Source organism: Lasioglossum baleicum, chromosome 9, assembly GCF_051020765.1.
Source record: "Lasioglossum baleicum chromosome 9, iyLasBale1, whole genome shotgun sequence".
NCBI lineage: Eukaryota > Metazoa > Arthropoda > Insecta > Hymenoptera > Halictidae > Lasioglossum > Lasioglossum baleicum.
The window spans coordinates 3,157,822-3,185,491 of record NC_134937.1 but is presented as its reverse complement, the minus strand read 5'-3'; the positions used below and the strand labels follow the sequence as shown (position 1 = coordinate 3,185,491).

General features: G+C 38.1%; 4 protein-coding genes and 1 long non-coding RNA gene across 14 annotated transcripts in view; 2 read left to right on the top strand and 3 right to left on the bottom strand.

Annotated features, from left to right (window-relative positions):
- LOC143212121 (uncharacterized) overlaps window positions 1-4,239 on the top strand; it is a 278,017-nt gene extending 273,778 nt beyond the window's left edge. For both annotated transcript variants that reach the window (XM_076430534.1, XM_076430533.1), the window contains exon 7: window positions 349-4,239. In XM_076430534.1, coding sequence (XP_076286649.1) covers window positions 349-466 — 118 coding nt within the window. In that variant the 3' untranslated portion in view covers window positions 467-4,239. The remainder of the gene's footprint in view (window positions 1-348) is intronic.
- Window positions 4,240-6,188: 1,949 nt separating this feature from the next.
- Window positions 6,189-8,441, bottom strand: LOC143212131 (uncharacterized). Its single transcript, XR_013009633.1, has 4 exons — window positions 8,248-8,441; window positions 7,853-7,977; window positions 6,733-6,817; window positions 6,189-6,591 (listed from the first exon to the last, which is right to left on the bottom strand). It is a non-coding gene; the product is annotated as an uncharacterized LOC143212131 (long non-coding RNA).
- An 872-nt stretch (window positions 8,442-9,313) lies between these two features.
- Window positions 9,314-15,019, top strand: LOC143212118 (succinate--CoA ligase [GDP-forming] subunit beta, mitochondrial-like). The gene is made up of 6 exons (XM_076430525.1): window positions 9,314-9,749; window positions 10,335-10,434; window positions 10,504-11,099; window positions 11,267-11,401; window positions 12,478-12,606; window positions 12,691-15,019. The coding sequence occupies exons 1-6, from the start codon at window positions 9,548-9,550 to the stop codon at window positions 12,801-12,803; spliced, it is 1,275 nt and encodes a 424-aa protein (XP_076286640.1). The 5' UTR covers window positions 9,314-9,547; the 3' UTR covers window positions 12,804-15,019.
- A 2,853-nt stretch (window positions 15,020-17,872) lies between these two features.
- Window positions 17,873-18,457, bottom strand: LOC143211729 (uncharacterized). Its single transcript, XM_076429654.1, has one exon. The coding sequence runs from the start codon at window positions 18,455-18,457 to the stop codon at window positions 17,873-17,875; it is 585 nt and encodes a 194-aa protein (XP_076285769.1).
- A 2,060-nt stretch (window positions 18,458-20,517) lies between these two features.
- Mical-like (MICAL-like protein) overlaps window positions 20,518-27,670 on the bottom strand; it is a 118,716-nt gene continuing 111,563 nt past the window's right edge. For 7 of the 9 annotated variants that reach the window (XM_076430517.1, XM_076430516.1, XM_076430521.1 and 4 more), the window contains 6 exons: window positions 24,393-24,570; window positions 23,247-23,585; window positions 22,621-22,756; window positions 21,366-21,594; window positions 20,889-21,001; window positions 20,518-20,821 (listed from right to left, as the gene is read on the bottom strand). In XM_076430517.1, coding sequence (XP_076286632.1) covers window positions 20,634-20,821; window positions 20,889-21,001; window positions 21,366-21,594; window positions 22,621-22,756; window positions 23,247-23,585; window positions 24,393-24,570 — 1,183 coding nt within the window. In that variant the 3' untranslated portion in view covers window positions 20,518-20,633. The remainder of the gene's footprint in view (window positions 20,822-20,888; window positions 21,002-21,365; window positions 21,595-22,620; window positions 22,757-23,246; window positions 23,586-24,392; window positions 24,571-27,670) is intronic. The other 2 variants (XM_076430520.1, XM_076430518.1) reach the window with 2 other exon arrangements.

Below are 27,670 nucleotides of genomic sequence, written 5' to 3'. Positions count from 1 at the left end.
TATCCTACGTGGAATCGCGGGTACTCGCACACCCCTACTTTTTAACCATAACTTCATTTATAGGTGCTAGTTTCTATACGAATTGTACATATACGTTCTACAAAGAAGGTGTCGTTGCACAGAAATCGTAACACATAAGGAAAACAATGTTATATAACCGTAATCATAGCAAATGATAGCTTGTGGCTAGACACCACAGGGGGTGTCAGGATGATTGAACATCCCATTTTGTAACTTTTAATTTTGTGCCCTAGCTTCTCCTTACAGCAGGCCCCTAAATTTAAGAGACGCGGATAAGGGAATCGTTTCGATCGAAAGGGATGATGTAATCTATACTTGACGTTCCAGATACGAAAACGGCGAAGAGGAGCACTGTCTGGAGCTGTGGAACAGGGACGGCAAAGGGCTGAAGTGGAACGACAGCCCCTGCAGTTTCGAAACGTTCTTCGTCTGCGAGGTTCAGTGATCGACAGATTGACATGGAGGACGCAAAACGGATTCGAAAGTCGTCGATTCACGATACATACATCAGCGGTTGCCCACAAGTCATCCTTGGGTCTTGGCCGCCGGAAGGCGGAGTGCAACGCGGCGCTTCGTATCGATTTCCTTTCGTTTCTGTGGATCCCGGAAGAGACCGGATGAAAAGTGACTTTGTCTTTTGTGCGTGTGCGTCTGCGTCTGTGTTCCACTGTGTCTGTGTGTGTCTCTGTGTGTGTGTGTGCGTGCATTTCACGGCCAGCCGGCTTACGATTACGTCGGGAGAATGCGTTTTCTTTTTACGAGATCGACGATGGATCACGGCTGCCTCGAAACGGATCGCGACAGGACAATGCGCACGCGAGCAACGCGATCGATCAATTTAGAAACGTTTACGGGATTAGAGCCTGTGATTCGACTTATCGAGCCCCGGGACCCTCGATACGGACACATTTTCACCGTTTATCTAGAGGAAGGAATGCGAAGCTTGCACGAGCTATACAGTTCTTTTTTTATCGTACGATCCGTTTGCATGATACCTTTATAGACTAGCGATTCAGTTTTATATCGAAAGGATTCTCGGGTTGTATCGATTCGTTTATTTCGTGCTGTACGTTCGTAAATCTGGAAAGCTGTAACCAATTAATACTAGCTAAGTGTTGAGTCATCCACATCCCCTTTTATCTCCTCCGACAACCTCTGCTTTCTTTTCTTCAAATCTTTCGATTCTAACGGAATCTTGTGTTTAAGATAATTAGACGTTGACCATAATTAGACTGCGGGTTTTTATGCAAAATCAAAATGTTCCGCTTGTCTGTAACAAAGTGGAAACAAATAGGAACATGTTTTTATATTTAATAAAAGGGAAAAGATGTCCCAAATGAAAATTTGTCTGATACTAACAGGGAATAAAAATTATTTTACTATCTATATTTTACTGTCGCAGCGACAACATTCGTCTTTCTCGTATTATTTTCTTCGATGCTGCAATGGCTAGAACTCCTTTGTCCTTAAAAATATCCTAATAAAGAGAGAATCTTTACGTTTATTGTATGTATGTCTAGATTTGCATGAATGTTTAAAAATTGATAATACATAGACGAACACAAATATCTCAATTAAAAAGAAATGAATAACAATCGTGTTTAGTAAATTTTGGTGGAAATCACGAGCCAGACTCGTTATTATATGGGGAGAGGTCAATCCGAATTTTGATAACAAATCCGCAGTCCATTCGTAATTATTGTCCAGTATATTTTAAATTTAGATTGAAGCTATGCCTTACTAAAATACTGTGGATTATTCAACGATGCACGTAACATACGTATAGACGGCGTAAAAATTGTACATTTCAGATACACAACGTCCGTTGTATGAGCAATTACAAATTTCTAACGCCTCACGTATGACTGCGAGTAGATATTTCGTGTTTTTTTTTTATAAACTAATATAAGGAAACCGAAATTTGCATACAAATTTATTTCCTTTATATTAATGATACCATTGTGTCGAATGTAATATAAGTTTCTCTAAAGTAAGTTTCAACGAGCTCGTTTATATCGGGACCAATGAATGGATGACATGAATGCCCGATTTGTAATATGTAAATTGTAACACAACAGAATCGGAAACTATATAGAACATCGAAATGATGTTTCAAATATGCAAGCGATACTTTAGGCAAGATCTTAATTGGCATATTGGCAGTGATGAGCAACCGGCGGCCTACGGGCCGCATTTGGCTCTGTAGCATACTGCCTGCGGCCAGCAGGCATTCGTTAACGATTTCCGATATATTGTTGTTACTTCCCGGCTATTTTTTCTAGTATTCGGCCGTCTTCGCTGAACTACGTCAGAAAATACATTCTTCGTATAAGGCCTCGTACAGACTAGAACATTTTAACGAACAGCGCCGTGAACCGCGCATTTCGACGAACATTTCGACGAACGGCGATCGGAACGGATTTGTGCTATTTCCAAATTTCCTTGCGAACAACTACACTACACAAAGAAATACAGAAAATGTTGGCAGTTTATTGAGTTGAAATGTTCAGGTCTGTACGAAGCATTTTAAGGGCATCAGATTCGAGATTAAATGACTTGAATTTTTGGAGATGTTATGACATTTCGACGAACATTTCGACGAACGATGCCATGAACGCGAACGGGTGGCACTTACAAATCTGTTTGCAGCATAGATAGCACATATCCTAAATATTCATAATATAAAGAATAAATGTCAAGAAATAGACAGAAATTTATAAACAAAGACATCGGTGATTTAAATTATATGAGAAAATTACATTTCTACTTCATAGTTTGTCTCAAATTATTAAAGAGGCCCTTGCTATGAAAACATTGCATTTGTTTAAAATAATTTAATGAACCAGCTAAACAACTTAGATAAACTGAAAAGAAAAAAAGTGGACAAGGATTTAAACCCTGGCCCTTTCTAGTAGCAACCTAATAACGTTACCACCACGCCGTTTGGCACTTGACAATATCTTCAACCGAAACTGTACTCAACTATACGAAACAGTAATGAAATTTCAATTGTAAATATCTCAAAAGTTATTGAGTAGCTGACCCTATAATGCTATATTTTCATAAACAGGAGAACGAAATCTACCAGTATGTAAAGTTTCGAGAAACTCTGAGACCCCATGACCGTGCCTTCTCCTTGTTAGAATGGTACATTACTGTATTAGGTTTCCACTTTTGGCCCACCGCGGTCCGCAGGTTGCTCATCACTGGAATAGAAAAATAAGACGTTATGAATCGAAATGAGTGATAACTAGACTGCGGATCTTTATGTAAAACAAGAAGTTTCTAAGGCAATCGAGAAAAATAGAAGTTAAATGAAGATGTACTTTCCTTTTGAATTATTGTAATAAATCAAAAGAACGATAACGGTATCCTGAAATTCTTCAAATGTCTTCAGAGTTTTGAATTTCATGTATTCATTTTTGCCATAAATGGATACCAATCCGCAGTCTCGTGATAACACAACCACTAAGTCAACGAGTAAATATGACAATACTAACAATGGTTTTAATCAGTTTTTAAAGCGCTACCGAAAACCGAATATGTCGAGTAACGCATGCTGTGTTTCAGCAACAGTGGTTGTTTCAATGTGAGAGTATCCGATTAAGTAGTTTACATTAGTCTAAGTACGCCAGTATATAATTTTGTGTGTGTGTTCGAGGATTCACAGAGCATACACATTGCTTCTTCCTGGGAGGAAACGAGTCAGAATAGTTAACGTGTGTGATCGATGACAGCTATAATATCGAAAAATTGGTAACAAGACCTCTTCGATTTTCAAGTGCGAGAGCTAACAACAACGATCTTTTGGATTCTTGCTGACTTTGTCCATTAACAAATAAGCGTTTTAAACGTTTGCAAAATTCCCAGTAATACAATGACATTTTCTCGTTTTCATGATTACTCGAAATTCATTTGAAGTACAGAGTAGACGCGATACAACATCGACAAATTGACCCGTAAACACAAGTACCGATTAAAACCAATTTAATCGAATAATATATAATCATTATTTTATTTTCTAATTACTCGAAACTAAAAGTGAACGTAACAAAATTTACACTGTATGCCATGTATGCAATCAAGGTGATCAGGATTCGTGTGAAAGGATAGTCACGAACTTTTTATTTTGTCGAGCGTCGAAGCGGAAACCTTCGCGTGAAAAAGTGCTGTACGTGGCATCATTTAGTACTATACAATAAAATTCAAGTTACATTATGATGTTTTACAAGCCTTTATTATTTCCTCACCTATACTCGAGTCCAAATAAGAAGGTACTTGGTTCTGCGCATGTTGTTGCGTGTCAACCAATGATCGCATGGTCGGCGGAGTATGAGTGGGGGATTAGCCAATGAACGAGTTCCGTTAGAGTCATATGCGCAGTAGAGACTTAAATTCGTCGGCTAGTTTACCTTCTTATTTGGAACCAAGTATATAAGTAGTCCTGAAAGTCATAATTTCCAAAATTGGACTTGCATTGAAATTATATCGTGTCTCTGGTGTCATTTTAATAAGAAAAATGTCAGAAATAAGTTAGTGAAAGTCCCATAAGAAAATATGTAATGAAAAATGAAGCATTTTTAATTGGCATTACATCGTGAGAACACGCGGCCCTTTAAACTGTGCCGACGACGACGACACGCTTCGGCCACGCGATCCGTATCTCATTCAAGTCTCGGCGCGGTCGGCGCGGTAGACGCAGTCATAAAAAAATAGTGTCCCTAAAGCCCTAAACGATCACTGTCTGTGCAGAACACGGCTGTATGACAGTAAACGCGGATTTACTCTCCATAGAATTATTTATTGAATTAAGAAGGAAGTGAAAAATGTGTGCCAGGTAATCATGAACACGAATGACGATTTAACTCGTCATTCCCAGTTAAAACTTTAAGATTAAAATACATTTCTGTTGCTCTACTATCATCGCCCAGTCATGTAACAAACATAGATGTTCCTGTTTCTTCTAGGAAATGATTAAAGCCGAAGGAGAATCATCGTTGCTGTGAAGAAAAATCGTAGGTCAAAGGATTAAAAATAACTGTAATGTATCGAATGAAAAATAACTTATTGATAAACAAATGATTAGAGTTGGGCGTTTCAGTTATTCATAAGAGGGATGCGTATTATGAACATCGAGGTCGATTCATTTCTTGTGGCCGGCATCGGCGAAGCGTTGGAACACGCGAAACCATCAGTGCATTGGAGCGCAGTTATTGAAAAAGGCAGAAAAAACCAATAATAAAACGAAGGATCAATCAGAAAAAGCGCGCAACTATAATGAAAGTTGCTCTGTCGGAACGCTGTATTCCCGTAACGAATCTTTCCGGTCGACGTGACCCATGCTTCGTCGTTTCAACATTCTTCCAACTCCTGCCCCTACCGTTCCATACCTCGCTTCCGCGACCCCAGTACAGGATTGACAGAACCAATTAGTGGTTCCGTCGATTTTTCACCATTTCTGTGGAGCAACAATACCCCGGAGAGAGGTATCGAGTTGGTAAAGGTTAAAAAGCAAAAATGAACGGGCTCGAACCGACTGTAAAATCGGAATTGGGATAGGGGTGAGTAAAAGATAGGGTAATGAAAATAGAGTCGATGTTGTATAGACGATGGCGAGTCGAATGAAAACCGTAAAAGTACGATAGAAATTCGATACACCATCCTTGTACGTTCATTGCCCAGTCATACTCGCCATTCAAAACACAATTTTCCCATGCGGGTGCTGAGGAGATTTGTGCATTGAAATTTTATTTTCCTTATTTTTCATCTTGCTTCTCGTTCGATCTCAAGCAGATCGAATGTGAGATTTAGTATTGGGTTGGAAAGTTCGTAGCGTTATCAAATTCAGAATCGAAGACAAAATCAAGGTATTTATTCATATGTTTATTCAATAATACGAGAAGTTACCTCGAAAATGGTTAAAAAAGAATTGAACACAATGGAAAATGTGTTATTGAATAAATCTACGAATATACAGTGGCTCACGAAAGTATTCGAACGCCCTTTAAAACGGAATAACTTTTTTATAATTGTAACAAACGACCTGATTTTTTATATTTTATTTATATTATATTAATATAATACTAATACATTATATTAGATTTATATATGCAAAAAAGATTTTCCAAAAAATTATAATTTACAAAGTTACATGCAAAAATAAAAAAGGCATTTTTTTTAACTTTTTTATTAGGGCCCTTAATGAAAATTTAAAATATATGTTTTGTAGATCTATGTTAGTTATACACATGCTGAAAATTTCATCGAAATCTGTTGACGCAGGAAAAAACGACACGCATCGAAAGATGTACGATTTTGTGGATTTTAAGCAGAAACTGATCAAAAATCGTGTGAAACTACGATTTTCAACATTTTTAATCGCTTGTAGCTCGTGTGTATGTTAATCGATTTTGACGAAATTTTCAGCATGTATTATATATGTAAGATCCCCCTTGAAAAAAGCACGACACGTTGCCCTCGATCTCAGCTGTCGATGTCTTGGTCATCAAGGTACTTGGCAGTATGAGGTATCCAGGCAAGCATCCTCAAAGAATTTGATACCTTACGGCTCTGTAACAGAAAGAATAATTTCATTTAATTTGAATCAATGGACCGTCAGAGACTACTCAAGTTGAATATTTATTAATTTTTCATTATAGTTTGAAGAGATGTTTAAGAACACAGTTTAATTGGGAAGATAATGATACTCACACTCGCGTCCACTCCTTCTTGAGAAAAGCACGATACGCTGCGTCTCGATTTCGTCTATCGAGATAATATTCTTTTCCCTCGGGCTCTGTAACAGAGAAAGGACAAATTCAATTAATATCAATCGACCAATCGTCAAAGAATAAATCCGAATTAATATGAACTATAAATAATTCAAGTTCAATATAAAACCAAAAAATTAATTTGAACAAAAATTAAATAAACTTGACGACACTAATTTAAATACGATTGTTCGGTTACGACACAAGAGTAAATATCGCGGGAAGGCAATACGATTCACGAATAAATTTAAATCACTGAAAAATAAATAATTCGCTAATAAATAATCTTAATTCTGTCAAATGATGAAATACAGAAACGTACGCACCTACGTAAAGGTCCTTGTTATAACAAAGGATGCGGATGACAAGGTCTGAGGGAAGCTCGGAGATAACGCAACACACATCCGTTAACTTTGACTGTCGTGCTTATAATGAGCCGTGGTCGGATTCTTGGGATCGCGAAGGTTAAAGGAGGCGTGAGTCCCAGATGTTCGGAAATTGCCCCCGAATTGGGACCAGCGCGGCGCGGGGGTGAAGAGGCTCGTGGAACGTAGAATTGCGACCCTCGCTGACCCAAGATTTCGGTCGCGGTGTCATTAGTATAATGATAGTGAAAATGTACACAAGTGAATTTCCGTGAGTGACCTTGTCAACGCGTCATTTGTTATCAAGACGCAATAAAATAACCGTTACGTGGACAGTACCGTTTTCTTGTTTCTATTCTATTCAATGTTTTCTATTTTTCTATCTATATTTCTATTCCATCAATTTTTTGCTTATTTATAACGAGCAAAAGGTTAAAACTATGTCTTTATGCCTAAGAGCTTTCGGGAGATAAACAACAAATGAACGTGAGGAAAATATATTTTACGATAGCGAAACTGCGTTGGTGGTTTCGTTTTTGAAATGCAATAAAAAGTCAATCCGGATTGCACATTTCACTATAGCCTTTTACTATGGTGATAAATAATTCAAGTTACATATTTATTAATTTTTCAGTAATTGTTTGAAAAAAAGATGATCAATGACACAGTATAATTGAAAAGATAATTGGTACTCGCCTCGCGTCCTCTCCTGCTTCAAGAAAGTCCGCCATGATGCTTTGTCACGATTCGATTCTCGAACGCATCGATCTCGCTACCAAGATATGTACTCTTTCAAACGATTCATTCCTTTCCCGCGGAATCTGTAACAGAAAGAACAAATTCATTCATTACAATTGACAAAAAGTCAGAAACTAAATGAGAATTAATAGTAAATAAACAATTCAATTTGAATAGAGAATCAAAATTAATGTGAATCAAAATTAAATAAACTTGACTTCTATACCACGAAACGAATAGCACTGGTCGTCACGACACAAGAGTAAAATTATCGCGAGAAGGCAACACGATTCGAGAATAAATTTAAATCAATGAAAATTAAATAAGGTTTAGGAAAATTAAATAAACTTCACCTCCGGAAGCCAGAAAGTGTTGCCTCTTTCTTATGTAATCCTGTAGATTTTGGCGAGAAAATGCATCCTAAGTGGTCAGTGATTCAAAAAATGCGTGTTTGACAGTTAGAATTTCTAATTTATGTAGTTAGAAATGCCCGTGAAAACTCGCGCATGCGCGACGATTCCAGCGTCACTGAAGTACGAAATCGGGCACCTTGGTTGCCCCGCATAGCTTCGCACAATCTTTTCTTCTCGATTTTCAAACATAACGTTTAACATGCGTATATTATATTAAAATTTGATGTGTATGTACATGTAATATATAAATATATTCTAATTGTATATATACAGTAACGGACAAAAGTTCAAGACCGCTCTAAAGAAAACTTGCCCCACAAGCTACGGACTGTAGAACGCAGATACGTTCCTGGATTCGCCGCGCATGCGCGAGTTTTCCCGTACCATCTAGCAACACTGGTGCCACCTAGCGGGACCGCTCGGTAAGCGCCGTGTGACCGTTATTACAGTCGGTATTTCAGAACATGAGACACGAAGCACCGACGAGATCTCGTCGGTGACTATGCTATTGGTCAATTGCCACAGTTGCGGTAAATTTAAAATTATTTGCTTATTGTAAATAATTGCTTTCGATCTTTAACTTATGTTTACTTGCAAAAACATTTCGGATACTTCTTTTATCTATTCCTGATAATACAAAATATGTATAATCTTGTATATAATAAATCCAATTTGATTTAGAGTATATACTTTACCTACGTATCCGACTAAACTTGTTTGATTGCTTATTCTACTGCATACTTAATTTTCCTCTTTTTATGTGATATATAAAATGTACATACATATTTGATTATAAAGTAATAGTAATAACAGACAGATTTAGCGGAGCAGTCATATGTTTCACACAAATACAAACATAATAAACTAAAAACATGTATATATTTATTAAACATTCTAAATATATATACATATATGTACAGATATGTAAATATATATTAAATTGATTCGATTTAGAGGTTAAAAAGGATAGTGCAACGTGCAACGCACCACTTATGTAAATACGTATTTATATGTTTGAGATATCGCCACTTTGTATTAGTTTTAAGATCCGGTGACCGGCGATTACTTTACACATATAAGTAAATGAGGATATGTTATGTGTGAAATCGTCGTAATTACATGTTCTAACGATAAATTAATGTGTTTCAATGCTAGTGATCTTAATTCGTAAACAATTTCCAATATATTAGATAAGTAATTTTTATCGGTATTTTGTGAAGCGTTAAAAGTAAGGTTAAACATGTTCCGTATTGCTTGCCGAAACTCGTTTAATTCATTCGAAATTTTAAAAAAGGGTCTTATAACGAATACTAAACAAATGAGATGTTTGAATTTACTTGAATATCAAAGTAAAGAACTTCTGAGAGATTGTGGAGTTTCAGTACAAAACTTTGCTCTTGTTGATGATTTAAAAAAAGCGAATTCTGCATTAGAATCATTGCGTTAGTATTTATTCTTAATTACTATTCCTTTAATGTGAAATTAATATTTTGATACTTCAATGTACACATTACATTTATTTAATGTAAAATAGATTGAAGACATTGGATGAAAGGTACTTGCTGTACTTTAAAAGTTGTAGGTCTTATAACAACTGTATAATATTTTTAATTGATATTACTTGTTATGTACCTAGAAGTTAATTCAATGTACATTGCAGTTTTGAAATAAACAATTTGTAATATTGTAGTTGATTCTATATATAAAGAATAATTTGTATTTCTAATAACTATAGACTGCGAATGTTTATGCAATTTTCAATTTTTGTAGAGAAATTTGAAGGAAGCGGAATCAAATAATATCTTACTTTCAGCGGCAATAGCCATTGTAAATTCGAAATAAATAAAAAATCTACTGAAGTATATTGAATTTCATATTCTATGATCTTTTGAAAATTTTCATATGCCATAAATGCATAAAGATTCACAGTCTATTAATAACTATGAAGAATAAACATGTTTATCAATATGTATTGTAATGATTTATGTCTGCTTATAGAAATATATCTATCTAATTGTATTTATTAGATGCTGACGAATTTGTTATAAAAGCTCAAGTATTAGCTGGTGGTCGTGGGAAAGGATGGTTCAACAATGGTTTCAAAGGAGGTGTACACCTTATAAAGGAGTAAGCGAGATAATACAAAATGTGAAACAAAAGAAAATATATGTCTCATTCATTGTATTCTGTTAATAGCCGTAAAGCAGTTGTAGATGTTGTGAAAAATATGTTAGGTCATCGTTTGATTACAAAACAGACTTCCAAAGATGGCATACTGGTACAGAAAATAATGATTGCTGAATCTGTAAATATTGCACGAGAAACATATGTTTGCATTCTTATGGACAGACAGCACAATGGTCCTGTGTTAATTGCTTCGCCAGCTGGTGGTATGGATATAGAAACGGTTGCTGAAAAGAATCCAGAATTAATAAAAACAGTACCGCTTGACATATATTATGGGATCGATGATGATATCGCTAAGGATGTTAGCACCTTCCTGGGCTTCGTGGATCCAGATATTCAAAGAAAGACAATATATGAATTAAAAAATTTATGGAAACTATTTGTAGATATTGACGCTTTGCAAGTTGAAATTAATCCATTGGTTGAAACTACTGACAAGCAAGTTGTAGCTGTTGATGCAAAAATTGCATTTGACGATAATGCTCAATTTCGACAACAAGAATTGTTTGCTCTGGAAGATAACGATGAAAGAGACCCACGAGAAGTAGATGCTTCACGGTTTAGCCTGAATTATATTAGTATGGATGGTGATATAGGATGTTTAGGTACGACATAGAATTATATAATGTTTTTCTGTTAAAGAGAAAGCGTTTCTATATATTCTTTGTTTAATAAAAATTTAGCTAATATTTTTGAAATATGCATATGGCAATAAATAAAATTATTTCCTAGTTTAACATATTTAAAATATAACGTTGCTTATTATGTTTAGTTAATGGTGCTGGATTGGCAATGGCAACTATGGACATAATTAAACTAAATGGTGGATCCCCAGCCAATTTTTTGGATGTTGGTGGAAGTGTTAAAGAAGATCAGGTTTATCAAGCATTTAGAATACTCAGTGAAGGTATGTATTCTCTCGACTATCAAAGGATCTACTTACTATTATTCAATCGAATGACCAACAAGTCTTGCTAATAAATGCTACTTGTTCACAAAGAAACAGTAAAACTGTGATTTTGGTATTTGCATTGAATCTTATTGAGGTTTACGAAAAGATATCCAAAATAATGTGAATAATGTTTCGTTTCCAAAACGTAAGTTACTTAATGTTGCTAATTAAATCATTGTCACATGGTTTTCTAAATTATTTTTCTCTTTTTAGTCGTATTAGAAACAATAGTAGATTGGTCTAATATGTAGTTTCGATTTTTGTTCATATTTTCCTATATATTATTATTAACAAAAGACTCGTACAATAAAACATATAGAAAAGTCAAAATTTAGTTTATTTACACTTAATCAGATAGTTTAATATTGTGTAATATTTGGTAAGTTAAATGAAATGTAAGGAATTGCTTTTTAATAAAATAAAATAGGAAAGGCATAATTGAAAAATTAAAACAAAAGTTAGGCGACTACAAGTTCAATTCATTCACACTTGACAATTTGGTTTCAAATAACAATAATCCAGTTCTAATAATTGACATTCAATGCCATAATATTCAGAATTTTAACAGTTATTGGTTCTTCAAGATAATGAGGGGAAACGGTTCAAAATATTTCGAGTTAATTGAGATGCTTTCCTTTATGCAGAAAAGAGATTTGACAAATATATCAGAATTATAGTTTTTACTGTCTGTGACTGTGGCATAACTGAAGGAAATTGATAGTTTCATTGGCAATACAGTTTCTTTTATCATACACTTGTCTCATTTTAGTTTTTATGCAGATATCTCCTATTCTAATAGGACCTGTCATGTCTATTATTGGTTCCCTTACTATCTAGAAAACCTTTTTATTTTGCTTGGTAATATAATAATAAGTTTAGGTAGCTAATTCAAACAAAGTATATCATACACACGTATCATATGCACGTATCAGTGCAATTTATATTTAGTACTTTAGTAAAAATGCATTGTCTACCTAAATTTAAACAATTATTGAGCATAATTTTAATTGCCTTCTCTAATATATGTTTAGATCCAAAAGTAAAAGCCATTCTTGTAAATGTATTTGGTGGTATTGTAAATTGTGCTACAATAGCCAAAGGAATTATTTCAGCATTTCGTAATTTCAAACTTAAAATTCCCCTTGTTGTTCGCTTAGAAGGTAACTACTGTTTTATTTCTATTGCACTAACTTTTTTCATTACAATGTTTTTATTTATTTTTAAACTGATTCTTCTTAAATTAGGTACAAATGTAGACGAGGCAAAGAAACTTCTTGCGGAAAGTGGTTTACCAATTATTACAGCCAATGACTTGGACGAAGCAGCAAAAAAGGCAGTTAATTCTGTAAAACTTTAAATTTTTTAATCTCTTTTTTTATATTATTTTTCTCTTATTAAGACTGGGAATATAAAAGTGTAATGAAAAAATACTACAAGTAAAGCGAAGTTACCAAGTTTTTACGTATATTGAAGATGTTAGATTTTTTAATTCTTTTTCAAATGCAATGTTATCTTTCCAGATTTATTACTTTGAACAGTTTTTGTTTTACTTTTCAATGGAAGAAAATTAATTAAGGCTTTCAATCTGTTATTATTGATTTTTATTAAAATCGATTATACGTTAACGGTAGTTTGTTACGATTTCGGTGGATAAATACTATATACTTGTCGGTCTGAAATTCTATTGTTCTACTAAGCTTAGCTGATAGAACTAGCGCACACGATCAGATAAGAAATAAGAGTATAAGAGTTCTTCATGTTTTCTTCTGTGTCTGTATACCATTCTTTTTCTATTGTCAGAACATTGGCCTATTAGATATATTCTAGGGTATTGGTATTCGTTGCACAGAAACTGAATTCATGTTGATTTCTATTTAGATATAAGATGTCTTATACGGTCAGTGTCGCCAGATCGAGGAAATCGAGGGGAATACAGTTTACACCCTCTCTGATAACCAGACCAGTCTACGGCACGGGCACCACCGTGGTCTACGGTTTAGTGGGGGACGTTGGAGTGTGCTCATGGTGCTGGAATGGGAAAAGGAGGAGAGGAAAAACAACCGGTTTCGGTTGTTTCTGGCGACACTGTATACTGTATACGATATGAGGTGATCACAAAATAGTTGAAATCAGTCGACTGTCAAAGCATTATTTAACCGTCAGCACTTTTGTTTTCTGTCATGAAAGGTTTGATGTTTTCTTACCAGTTGCGTTTAGTGTAATTGTGGCATTATTAAAAGATAAAGCTTTTTTAAATATAAAAAACGTATACTATTTATTTAGAGAGGAAGAGCACTTATCTCTGCCATATTCACTCTTGATAAGGTCTACTAGCCGACTCTAAAGCAACACAGCGCTTTTGAATACGGGCTTCTTTGAAGTTTAAAATTCGTCAGGTTGTGCAAACCTGTTGGCCATCGCTGGAGTGTCGTCGAGACTCGCCCCCTCGAAAGTCTTGACAAACACCAGTGGAATTGTACGGAATGCCAAGGCTCTCAGGCTCATAGCAGATAGCATAACGTACCACAAATATCAATACGTCACGTCGCGTTCTTTAAGAAAAACACAACTCCATGCAATCTCTTCTGGCAATCATTAACTAATGCTTGGATGTAGCCATTTGCTGTATCGATGCTGATAACCGACTAGCAGCTAAATATTTTATTGTTGGACACGTCAGTCCACATTCTAAGCTTAGATTGATTGGTCGGAAAAACTTCACCATGATTTCGTAATTCAGTTAAGTCGATGATGGTACCTGTCGTCAGATTGACCATTATCTTTTCTTATCGTCCTCTAACACTTCTACTATAATTTGGGGTTCTTTGGTTTGTTCAGACTTTGGATTCTTCGCTTTTTTAATATTTGTTTCTTTCACTTTTTCGGACTTCTCAGTCGATCCCACGTTCTCACTCTTATTCGCTCGCGGTTAACGGACCTCGTAGGGAGTCGACGTGACGAATAAGTGTTCCTCCTCTCTAAATGAAGAATATACGTTTTTTATAACAAAGCCTTATCCATTTAGTAGTGCCACTATTACGCAGTTGCGATCTCGATTAAATTTAAATATATTAATTACAATACTTTCATAAATAGTATATTTTACATATACTAACTACGATAACATACAATCTAAATGAAAAAACTTGCAACATTTTATCATATTTTGTAGTATACATATAGAAGCACTAATTAATAACACTTTCGAGACGGTTGTTGCTACTTATAAAAGCACTCCGCATCAAAGCCGAGCTCGGAAACTGGAGAGATTAATACAAGTGCCGCAACATTAATCGACAACAATTATGAAAACTTTGTTTAAGATCTTCATCTCGAGGTTCAGTTCACGCTGTCTAACAATAAGCCGTCCTGAACGTGTTGAACACACTTTTGTGATTACTGAACGTCTAGATTTTAAGTGTTCCTCATATAATTTGTGTTCCATTGGATATGTGTATACTGTTAGATACTTTAATTTAATTTTATAAATCAACTCGGACTGATAGCTTATATACTTTTTTAATACATGTTATTTGTATACAAAAAGGGAATAAAAACAGTTTTATATGTGCACGTTGTATTTCTGGTATTTATGTAGAAACTAATTTACGTTTTTAGAAAATCATTTTCGTGAGTCTACAGGACGCACGTTTCGGCCCTGATCGAGATCGTACTTGTAATCTATTAAGTAACATTTGATCCATGACCCAATCTAACATCGAGCATTCTTTGTTCAGGATCAGTGGCACTAGTAAATCTGTGCAACTTTTTTAGCTACCAATTACATATAGTATGTTGACTATATAAGTATGCCTGCAGGTAATATCATCATAATACTTACAATAGTTTAAATTATATCAGAAATTGATTAAAATGTATGTACACACTGATTTAATTCGCAGTTTATTGCATAGTTTTACACTAAATCTACTAGTGCCGGTCAAATAACCGGATTCAGACTTTTAATTTTAAGGTTGAAAAATTTCACCTCGCTGGGGCTCCAAATGAGAACCAAGGTATGCAAGTATGCATGTATCTGTCTCACTTGATACATGACTGGCGCGCGCCTCTATAACGTCCGCAATGTAAGTACACTTTTGTTGGTCACGTTGCCGCATTTTAAGCGCATTTTTAATTGTTGAAATCGCAATTTTTTTATTCTTCATTTGCGTCTTATATTATCATAGAGAACCACCCTTTAGATTTTCTCCCACCTGTAGCCGAACACCCTGTATAGTGAATTGTTATTTGTATAGACATAAAAAGAAAGCAAGCACAATCAGGCTCATTTTATTCAACTTGCAAGTACTTATTTTAAAGAAGAAAGACTGTAACGGGTCCAGTTTGTCGGTGTGCCGTTTGAATTGTCGCGCGTGCGGGCGAGTCCAGAGATGACGCGCGCGGTACTAAACGCGATCGGCTCCAATCGGCTCGCTCGCGTGCCCGGTCTACCCGTCTACCGATGCCGTTCCGGTCAGTGATGCCAGAAATGCGCAACATTTCACGCGCATGCGCGGCGATTAGGCTCAGTATAATAAGATTCTCGATGAAATGGGGTACTTTGAGCACCCCGCAGAATTTTAAAAAATTTATATGATTTGATTCTGAAAAATGAATGTATAACAAGTGTATTTGTGTATATTTTGTAACTCGTAGGACACGTCCTGAAGTCTTTTTGTCCGGTAAGATTATTTCGGTACATTCTCGCCAATATAACTGCCTCAGGGCTCTGGCCGCTCTGCTACCCAATAGTAGATACGTTACTGTTTTCTCGCGCAGACGCGAGAAAATTCGGGCACAATCGAAGCACTGCCTCAGGGCAGGGGGGGGTAAGCTGCCGTGTTAAAAATCTGACCAGTATTTTAGCGCCGCCTATGAACAAGGGGCGAACTAATGACAGTATATATAGATAAAAAGCGGTAGACGGTTGGAAAAAAACTGTTTACCCCAACAGGATTCGAACCTCGGTCTACCGCTTGGCAGTCCAACTCTTTAGCCGATTGGCCCACCGACGATCTTATAAAACCATCGAAAATTTTGGTATATGTATCGCAAAGAATGACTCTCGTATAGCTTCTGGACGATAGGCATACGCACGCAAAAACTGCAGCGACACCAACGCCGCCTATGAACCGGGGGGGCAACATAGTGGTTGAAATATTTCCATTACAGCTTGCACCCCCTGGCTCAGGACCACGGTGCATTATACAGGTGTGCCGACTTAGCATCTCTGTAACGTTGACGTTTTGTGATAGATGGGTAGTAATTCTCTGGCCGCCGCTAGATGGCGCATGGATCGTAGGTTCCGTAACTGTGCGAATAAGATTGGTGTACTCAGCAGCGCGCCCGAATACACACAATCTCATTCGCACACGTACGGAACCTACGATCCATGCGCCGTCTGGCGGCGGCCAGAGAATTACTACCCATCCATCACAGTTTTCTGAGGGAAGTCGGCACACCTGTATAATGCAGTGATGTGATCAGACCCACCGTAACTCGCGCATGCGCGGCCAAGACAGTAGCGTATCTACAATAACGCAGCCGCGCGGCCAGGGCCCTGACGCCTTGAGGCAGTTATTCTGGCGGGATTGTACCAGTGTTATTGGCGGGACGACTGATGGACGAGAGACGATTATGTATTCTTTTGCGTAGTTATTGCAGTGCTCTTTCCCTATCCCATCCTCAAAATAAAGAATAAGTTTCAATTATAAAAGTCTGCGGGGTGCTCAAGCTACACGATTTCATCGAAATAGTTACGCTACTGAGGCTGAAATTGCCGCGCATGCGCGAGTTACGGTGGGTCTGATCACATCACTGGTATAATGCACCGTGCTCAGGGCTCTGCTACCTCACATAAAGTCTGTCCCAGGCAAGAACATACTTCCTTCGCGCAGCTAGACTGATCGCAGCGCCTTGCTGCGAGCCTCCGAGCTCCCACTCCACTACCCACTCCCCACTGTCTCGACGCGAGTCTTCATATACGCGGTGTACCGGAATGAAACGGGTTAGCATGGAATCGTAGAGAATAGAATAGTATACAGAATTATATAGAAAAGAAAATGTACAAGTGACAATTGAATTATACAGATACAGATAATATGAAATCGTGACTATTTACATTTATTGATATCTAAAAAAAATGTACAAGTGACAATTGAATTATACAGATACAGATAATACGAAATCGTGACTATTTACATTTATTGATATCTAAAAAAAATGTACAAATGACAAAATTGACTATTTACAAGCTATTTAAAACTATTTAGAAGCTATTTACAAGCTATTTAAAACTATTTAAAACTATTTAAAAGCTATTTACAAGTTATTTAAGACTATTTACAAGCTATTTAAAACTATTTAAAACTATTTACAAGCTATTTAAAACTATTTACAAGCTATTTAAAACTATTTACAAGCTATTTAATTACTACTTTGTCCGTCTGTGTCCGAGTCTTCCCCCTCAGACTCAGAAATCCAATCGTCCTGCTCATCAAAAACTGAGTCGATTGTCCGATCTAGTTGTCGAAATCTCTCCTCCTTCTTTACATGTGCAATGTAATTTTGCCAGTTTGTGGGGGACACGTTCTCCACGGCATCGTTTACAAGATCACGGACCTTCTCCAATTGAAATGTCGTGTTTCTTGTCCTAATATAATGTTTTACTTGTGCCCACGCGAGCTCAATTGGATTTAGCTCGCAGTGGTAAGGGGGAAGGCGCAATACTAATTTGTCATGCTCTTTTGCACATTCATCCACAGCATAGATTTTGCCCGGCTGCCTATATTTTTCGGCGATGTCTAATAACTGCGTCTTTACGAGATCCGCGTTAATCGTTTCCCCCTTACCCTGCAGCCACTCCACAATTCTGGCTTTCTTCCAGATTACTTTTGGATGTGGCTCCTTTACCACGCTATGGTAAGGAGCGTTATCCATAACTATTACTGCCCTATCTCTCAGCGTGGGCAAAATTTTCTTGAACCAGTCCAAGAACGTGTCCCCGTTCATCTCATTGTGGTAGTCGGCAGTATTTTTTTCGATTCGAAGCAGAGGAGGCCCCCAGGTAAAAACCCGTCCTCTGACCCGATATGAAGGATAATGAGCCGCTTTCCTTTGTTAGCGGGAGCAGGTAAGCCGGTCGACAGCCGCCTTTCTTCGGCGTTCCTTGGGGAAGTGACCGTAGTATCTACCCATAATTTATTGACAACATCCCCGCAGTTGTACCATGTTTCGTCCAGGTAATAAATTGGACGCCCTTCCTCGCGCAGTTCCCTGATATTCTTGATATAGTTCTGCCGCCAGCTGACAATGTGCTGTTTATCTATCAGCGCGCTGTTCCGCTTCCTTTTAATGAAACGGAATTCCATCCCCTTCAGCAGGCGGTGTAAACTCGATCGGCTGAACGACGGGAGTTCCTCGTCATCATTCACCGCCTGCAATATTTTATCGAGGTTCGGCACCTCGCGCCGTACCCAAAAGTCGTGGACCTTTCTTCTGATGGCCAAAATATCCGCTTCCAAGGTTTTCTCCAAAATACTGCAACAACGCCTCTTCATATTCGGCGACGAAACAGCGCCTGTACTTTTGTACTCCGCTATCGCATATTTTACAGTACATATTCCAATCCCCGTCGTCTTCGTCAGGGATTCAATAATCGCCTTGTAGGAGATCCCAGCGTTTTCCTGTTTCAGTTTTTTATACAGGTTGATTATCATCTCCTTCTGCCCAGATAAAATGTACTAAAAACAGAAAAAAAATTGAAATAAAGATTTTTAATTCATTAAAGAACAGCTAAAGAAACGTCTTATTTACATTGTCATGCATTTTACAAAATTACGGATATCGAAGATTCGAAATTCGAATTCAAATATATAATCGAAATGCATTATTAATATGTACAATGCGTACGTACCTTTCCTCTCGGATTCCGCTTCTGTGGAGATACACCTGATGGCTCTCCTTGGTCCATTTTCTTTCACTAATAAACACTTTAAAGAAAAGCGCGGAAAAACTAGCGAAACAAACGTGGTAAAATAGCGAGGGCGGTGATGCGCAGCGATGCGTGTAACACAGGACACCTGGTATAACGCGAGTGAGGCAGTTTGCAGTTTGCAGCGCTGCATCGCGTGGCGTCGCTTCAGTGCCACTGCGCGCATGCGTTGTGCATTGGGAGTACTACCAATCAGGGCGAACCTGCGCAGCGAACGACGTAAACTGGTCATTCGCGAAGTATGTTCTTGCCTGGGACAGACTTTAGATACGGTACTGTTTGTCGCGCATGCGCGTGAAACGTTGCGCATTTCTGGCATCACTGGCAATCACTGGTTCCGGTTCGGTGCTAAATAGTCAGGAACTAGTGATGCCAGAAATCACGTTTGTCGGTAACCTCGAAATTCCGGTAGGTCGCGTGTTCGTTATTTCCGACGCATTTACTGTGCACCGGGTGTCTGTTCGACGCCATGTAACGGGTCCGGTTTGTCGGTGTTCGGTTTCCTCGCGGCCGTGTTCCTAGGTGCCGATTTGCTCGCCGTACCAGGGTTCAAAAACGGCGAGGAGGATATTCGGTGCGGGGCTTTAGAAATAACGATTCGGGTGGTTCATATTTCAATGGTGCTCGCTGCCTTGCGACCTACCGGTTACGGTGCTCACGGACACAGTGCTTCTGGATGCGGTCGTTATTACCGGGACGACGTCCTCGTCGATGTTTCGCGTTCGTGGAGGTGCCAGATCGTCGTGCCATGATGCTCGTGGACCTGCAGGATAATAGCGACAGGAGATCGGTTACGGAAAGAGTGCGATCGTGGCTATCGCCGTGATCGTCCTACCCAGGCCGGGTTTAACGGATTTTTGACGTCGGTGATGCACCGTACATCAAATCTAAAATTGGAGATCTTTCGAGAATAAGCCGTGCTTGAGAGCAGCTGTTTGTCTCAGGTGGACCGCGTATCGTGCGGCTAAGCGTGGCCCGGCCTTCCGGTCTGTGAATATGTATATACCCGGTGTCGCAAGCGTTTCCGTCCTCCCGACGGCATCCGAAAAATCAGCAACGTGACAAAACAGGATGCGGATTCTCATATTAGTGTTACAATTTTATTAAACGTTTATGTTACACGAGGTAGTAATTTTTTAAATGCTAAAGATATACAATGCAATACCTGACGTTTAACTTAACTAACAGTGCAATTTAAAACCATTTTCTTTTATTGTATCGTTTGTGGTTTATCTCAGCCTCGTCTATATCCTTATCGATATCTTTCTTGGACATTTTTTTCGATTTCTTTTCCTTTGTTTTTTTCTTTGGTTTGTCTTTCTTCATTTTTGAACAACAAGGAAGGTTCATGTCGTTATCTGGAGCTTCACTTTTGGTTTTAGCTGTTAAACAATGAATAATGTAATTATCATGTATTTGAATAGGTTTACTAACGACAAGCTTACTTACCAGCAAAGAGACCCATATGTTTATGTATACTTTTGTCCTCTTCTATTTCTCTGCGGCGGTCCATTTCCAAACATTCGATTATTTCATTCCGTCTTTCAACAATTTGTACAAGCCTGTTAATGAATAAAAATAAAATGTTTACAGTATTATCGAACGGACACATTTAGAACCAAAGAAACGTTTCAGTTTTTTCGTCATATAATCATTGTTTGCAACTGTGTTATACAGTAAATCCGGATTTACTGTCAAACAGCCGTGTTCTGCACGGACAGTGATCGTTTAGGGACACTATTTTTTTATGACTGTATGACAACAGAGAGTCGAACATAGAGAAGGACAGAATCAAAGCCGCGGCGGCCATTCTTGCAAAGGAAAATGTTGCTACAGATGACCTCGATTTTGGGACAGCCTGTGGACCTCCTTCTCACACTTTAATTTATCTATCTACATAGCCGTTATATTGTATACATCGCTTACCTCTGTATCAATGCTTCTTCCCGCTGTTTGTCATAATCCGTTTTCGTGGATTCGCTTTGCGACATTAAACATCGAATTTGATATTCTACTTCAACGTGTTCTTCTTCTAATCTTTGTTGCCTTCGAAGTAACATTAATTCAGCTTGCCGTCTGAACAATTCGTTTTTTTCATTTACTAGAGCGAATAATTCTAAAACCAATTCTTCCACATCGGACCGCATAGATACATCTAAAATTGAAATATATTATGATTATCATATATTTTTATTCTCATCAATCGTCTATAGTAAAAATACGTATATCTGAACACAATGAATCTCGGAACTTCATTAACGTATAATCTCGATAGTTATCTGTGTGCAACATATATGGTTATCACACACATTTTTCTCTCCTTGATGGCTAGATTTCACTGTGACTCCCCTCATCTGGCTACACTGATTGGATTACGTAGCTCGAGCTTCTTGAACCAGTGATGCCAGAGCCGTGGTACTAAACCATACCCACACCATAGCCTACTATCGCCCCTAAGTTCCTTTCCAACGCGCCCGCGCGCTACACTCACCAGCGTATCACTCTACACTCTACTGTATCCGTAGAGGTACGCTGGTGAGTGTAGCGCGCGGGCGCGTTGGAAAGGAACGTAGGGGCGATCAGTGATGGGATTGTTGGCGCTTTTCACGCGCATGCGCGACGACTCTAGCCTCAGTCAAGTACGAAGATCGGGTACCTTGGTCGCCCTGCTAATTTCCCGCCATATAGTCTCCCACTACTTTCCCCCCCAGTAGTTCCCCACTTTCGGACGTAGACGTAGACACGGCCCTGACGAAACTCGCGCATGCGCGCGAAAAGCGCCAACAATCCCATCACTGGGGGCGATAGTAGGCTATGGTGGGGGTATGGTTTAGTACCACAGTACCACAGCTCTGGCATCACTGTCTTGAACTGACTTAGATCGTACAGCTCCCTCTAGCTTACTCAAGACTTTACTGTACCTACGCATCTAACGCGAGGCTAAATAAGTACGAAGCGACCAAACAATGATTTAACCAATTGTTTACTTTAATGTCGATTGTATTATACTGCATAGTAATTTTCTACAGTTATCTAAATCGAGTACAAGATGTAAGTATTTGATAAAAGAAGTGTTTTATTACAATAACCTGTTATTGTTTCCAACTTTTATACCAGTAACGTAAGAAAAATACGTATACATATGTTACAAATATTATTTAGGAAACAAGAATATAATTACCATCATTATTGGATCCTGTTTCGCATTTATTTCTAATTAATTGTTCCAATCGTACGCCCTGTTTTTCCAAGCCTTGTTGCTGCAATTCAATTTCGTCTAATTCCAATTTGACATCCTCAAGGGACATTACCTTTATCTGAAAAGTACAAATACTTATTAATATAGCGAACGAAATAGAATTAATCTTTGCAATAAAAAGGACAATTTACAAATTTGTGCTACTATAACAACATCTACGTTGTTATACCTACGAGTTTCTCTGTGCCATCTCTTGTTGGACGCATAGTAAATAATAGTTTCTAGTTCTTACGGTTTCTAAGATATTTGGCCCAACATAATTTTAATATGGTACCTATTTTCATACTATTTATATGAACGGTAGTCAATAAAAAATGTATGAAATACTTTTGTAAGGACTCTCTCTATTTCCTTCCTAAAAACTTTTAAGATCGCTGATGCCACTTCGGTATATTCCCTTGTTGAAAAAGTGAGTAAACGAAATTAACTAAAATTGGTTTTTTCCGTTGAAAAACTGAGGAACGTATTTCATTAGACACGTTACCGCTATAGCAACTTTGCTCGAGAATGTGACGTCCAAACACTACGAAATAATCTAAAATACTTACTTTTCTTCTGTGTGGTATCGGACATGGTGGAGCCGGATTTTTCTTCCTTTTCCATTTTCCTTGTGTACTTTTATCTGTATATGGCGAGTGATAATCCGGATTGTCTGCATATGAAATATGGGTCAAACTTTGTTTAGTTCTGTTTGCTTCATCCTTATCCATCTTTTTATCTTCCCATAAATTTTCATTACTAGTGATATTACATGATTCATTTATTGGAGATTCTTCAAGTGTCAGCGGAGTAACCATAGCCGCATTATATGGAGTACTTGTTGCTATTGGTGGTGGAGGAGCGGGTTTTGATTTACGTGCCTTAAGCGTTGTGCGTTGATGTGATTTCTAATGTCAAAAGAGAAAAGAAAAATGCGACAAATTAAATATTCGTTAAGATAATATCGTACGCATGGTGTGGAGCAAAAAGCGTGTTTATCATCCAACGGTGTTTGAAAAATTTTTTTAAAGAATGTGTTTTATATTTCGATACACTGTCCTTATTTTGAAATTGAATCTATACATTAATAGAGATTCGATATTCGTGTGATGTAACCTTGACTAACATTAATTATTTGGTTCTTAATTTTTCAAATATTGTGCAAGAAGAATATAGTAAATCCTCTATCGACGCAAAAGCCTCGGGAGATTCGTTTGCATCGATCGGAGAAGGACATTATTTTTTTGAGCTTCAAAGGCCGAGCCGAACGTAGAGAAGGACTGCGACTCTCCGCGTCTCTTTCTTTCCCATACGCTGTCCTTCCTTGCGCCCGAAACGTTCATCGTCAATTAATCGCACGGGCCTTTGAACTGTGCCGACGACTGCGACTCTCCGCGTCGCATTAATAGTGGTTCACACCGATATACCCGAGCCGAGATCAAATTACTACAGTGGAGGGGATACTTTTTTGCGTTCATCGTGTAGCACCACTTTGCGTCGATAGAGGATTTACTGTAAATACATAGACCAAATCTTGGGCTGTTCTTTCACAAACTATTAGTTTCGACACAAAATTGGCTCTATAAAAATCTAACAAACACTAATACTGACTCTAACTTCCATTTTCTATTCCAGACCACAAGCATACATCATTCGTGAATAAAGTAAGAAGTAAACCTAAAGTAAATTGAATAAAGTCTTTGTCGTCTAATTACGTGATATTCGGCTGAAGTATTTTGTAGATCGGGTGCCAGAGATGTGCGTTGCTCGGGTGCATGTAGATCCTTATTGTTTGGCGGTAATGGTGCTGGTTGCTTTTTCCGAGGAGTTACACCAGGCGTTGCTCCGAATTCAGAACTTGTTAGAGAAGTACTTGATGCATACAGGCTCCTGCTATTAAAATCCAATTTTTCACTAAACATTCCTGTTTCATAGCTATTTTACTGTGGATAAGCTCGACCACTTTTTCCACTTGTTTAACTAAAAATACTTTTGGGCCCGATTGTTTCTAATATTCACAGAAATAGGAATTTCGTATTTTATACTGCTGTCTTTATACTTGTAATACCAGTGGAATGAACACAAATGTTGAGTCAATTCTGGAGGGAAGGGAGAGTGTCAATAAGCTGGATAGACCTTTTACACAAAGGGGAAGACTAGGGGAAGACGGCTAATTATAGAGAAATATGGAACCTATCATGTAGAATGTAGAAAATTGAAGAACTCATTAGAATGGAAGAAGATTCTGGGAGAGAGCGGAGTGTTATTCCGTAGGGGTAGAGACACAAGGGATCAAGTGTTCATCCTGACTGTACTGATCAGTGTCACATTTTTCTTATCAAAGTGAGTCGTTCAAAAACATACAACGGGATGTAGCTCCGTTAATTTGGAAGATTCTGGTCTAATTCTGTAGCAGGCAGGCTCTGCTCGTTAGAACGGCTCGTTACACGTAGTCGACAGTTGGGACGTCCCGAGTTAAATCTACTAGGCATTCGTAAAGTTGCTCCGAGACCCCGCATTGCCAGTGCGTCAACATCTATATGTATAAATAAAAATGTAAATGTCCGTTTGTTTGTAATCGGCCATCTCCGTAACGGCTGAACGTAGAAAGCTGGGGTTTGAGCCATTAGACGCAGCGTTTCTGCGGGTAGGTTTATGAGAAATCAGCATGCGAAAAAGTCCATTCGTTCAAGAGTTTTGACGACCTTCTCCACCGGCTACAACGCTAACTGCTTATTTCAAGTTATGTGAATGTGGCGCGTTTGTGAAAACACTGATGTATAATAATCGATATGGTTTCGTGTTGATTCGCATTATCACCAATGCATCATGACGAGAAATGTCACATCTGTGACAGGTAAAAATATGCTTTTAAAAAATACTGAGCCACAGCAACGCGTGGCGGGGGAAAGCTAGTAGGTAATAATACTTTCTTTCATGCCATCTGATTCAGTCGCGACAATTAAACAGTTGTAACATATTCTCTTATAATCAGAATATATTTGTGTTTATTGGTAAATTCGTACAAATCACTTGACCCATTATTATTGTTCCAAAATCCTAATATATGTAGTAATTGAACGTTCCCACATGATGGGTAGGCCCACTAACAATCCTAGCGACTCCCTGATTACGCATCAAGTTAGTTCGCGACATTCCAATTGTCCAAACAGAGATTTATCCAACCTAGTGGCTCCCCAATTTCAGATTGGGTTCGTCCACGAAAACTATACCATCCTAGCGGCTCCCTGGTTACGCATCAGGTTCGTCCGCATCCTAACAGCTTCCTGATTTCGCATCAGGTTCGTCTGTGCTCTTATCCAACCTCCCAGCGGCACCCCTATTTTGCATTGGGTTCGTCCGCGCTGTTCTACAACCTCTTAGCAGCTCTCCGGTTTCGCATCGGGTTCGTCTGCGCGTCGTTCCTAGTGACTCCTCAATTTCGCATTGAGTTCGTTCACGAAGTTTCACCTTCGTAGCAGCTCCCTGATTACGCATCAGGTTCGTCTGCGTTTGACTCCATTCCTAGAGGGTCCCTGACTTCGCGTCAGGTTCGTCCTCGGTGTCTATAATCCTAGCAGCTCCCCAATTTCGCATTGGGTTCGTCCGCGTACCTTACCTAACAAATTGAGACCATATTCCTAGGGCAGAGAGTTCCAACTTGTTCTCCTCTGAGAACCGCAAGATCTCCACCATTAGTCAAACCTCTTCCCACTACTACGTACAGCCGTAGAGTTAGTGGGCGGCATAGCGGTACGGGAACAGGGACGAAGTTCTACGGCAACGATGAAGTCTAAGAGTGGGGGAAGAACCTAAACGGGGAAGGTGTCGCGTATGACTCGCGAGCTACAAGCTGGAACTCTCTGTCCTAGGGCCTAGGCGCTAGGGTAACAACCCTTCGCCGGCCACTCGTGCTGCTCATGGCCCTGGCTCGTAACAATAAACTAACATTTGCGAGACTGCAAAAAATGGATGTCATAATTATTTCACGCTAGCATTGCAGGGATTAAGGAACGTAGCTCAATTTAATACAGTCACTTTCAATTAAGTGATAACAAACATTTATTGCAGTATATTTACAAGTATAGGCAGAATTTACTATAGTGGTACTGATCGTATTCATCGAATACATACAGTGACTCGCATTAATATTCGGACGCTTTCAAAAAAGCGATAACTTTTTTAATACTTGACTATACGATTTGAACTTCTTTTTAGAAGCTGGAGCAATTAGTTTGCTACAGGATGTGAAAAGAAATTTTTTCGAAAATTGCAATTGATCGGAATTGTAGAGAAAATACTAAAAGTTGCATTTTACAACTTTTTTATGTGGACCTATATTGAAAATTTGAAAAACACGTTTTGTAGATCTGTGTCGATTATGTGCATTGTGAAGGTTTAATCGAAATCCGTTGATGCGGGGAAAAACGACAGGCATTGAAAGATGTAAGGATCCTCAGATTTATTGAGATTAGAGGCCGAAAATCGTGAAAAACTGCAATTTGACCATCTTTAAACGTTTGTAATTCATTGCAACGTCGACCGATTATTCACACAGAATATGTTCAATTGATACAGATCTACAAAACGTATGTTTTAAATTTTCAATATAGGCACATACAAAAAGGATGTAAAATGCACCTTTTAGTATTTTCTCTACAATTCCACCAACTGCAATTTTTGAAGAAATATCTCTTCACATCGTGTAATAAACTAATTGTCTAACTTCTCAAAAAAGTTTAAATCGTATATTCCAATATTAAAAAAGTTATCCTTTTTTTAGAGCGTCCAAATATTAATGGGAGTCACTGTATATAGAAAGGAAAAAGATATTTAACATATAGATTTCTACATTATATGCAAAAGTCATCGAAATTGGAGATAACTATGCTGCAGTTTTGCCAAATGTTTGTTATAATTCAGAATTTTGCCATGGCAATATAATTAATCGATTGCAAATGGTTTTATGGCGAAAAGAAGCTTACACACGCCA

Bases quoted from the DNA above. Each gene is read 5' to 3' on its own strand.
- LOC143212118 (XM_076430525.1), top strand. From the start codon at position 9,548: ATGTTCCGTATTGCTTGCCGAAACTCGTTTAATTCATTCGAAATTTTA. The intron at 11,100-11,266 runs GTACGACATAGA...TATTATGTTTAG, and splicing joins TGGTGATATAGGATGTTTAG to TTAATGGTGCTGGATTGGCA. The intron at 12,607-12,690 runs GTAACTACTGTT...TTCTTAAATTAG, and splicing joins CCTTGTTGTTCGCTTAGAAG to GTACAAATGTAGACGAGGCA.
- LOC143211729 (XM_076429654.1), bottom strand. From the start codon at position 18,457: ATGAACGGGGACACGTTCTTGGACTGGTTCAAGAAAATTTTGCCCACG.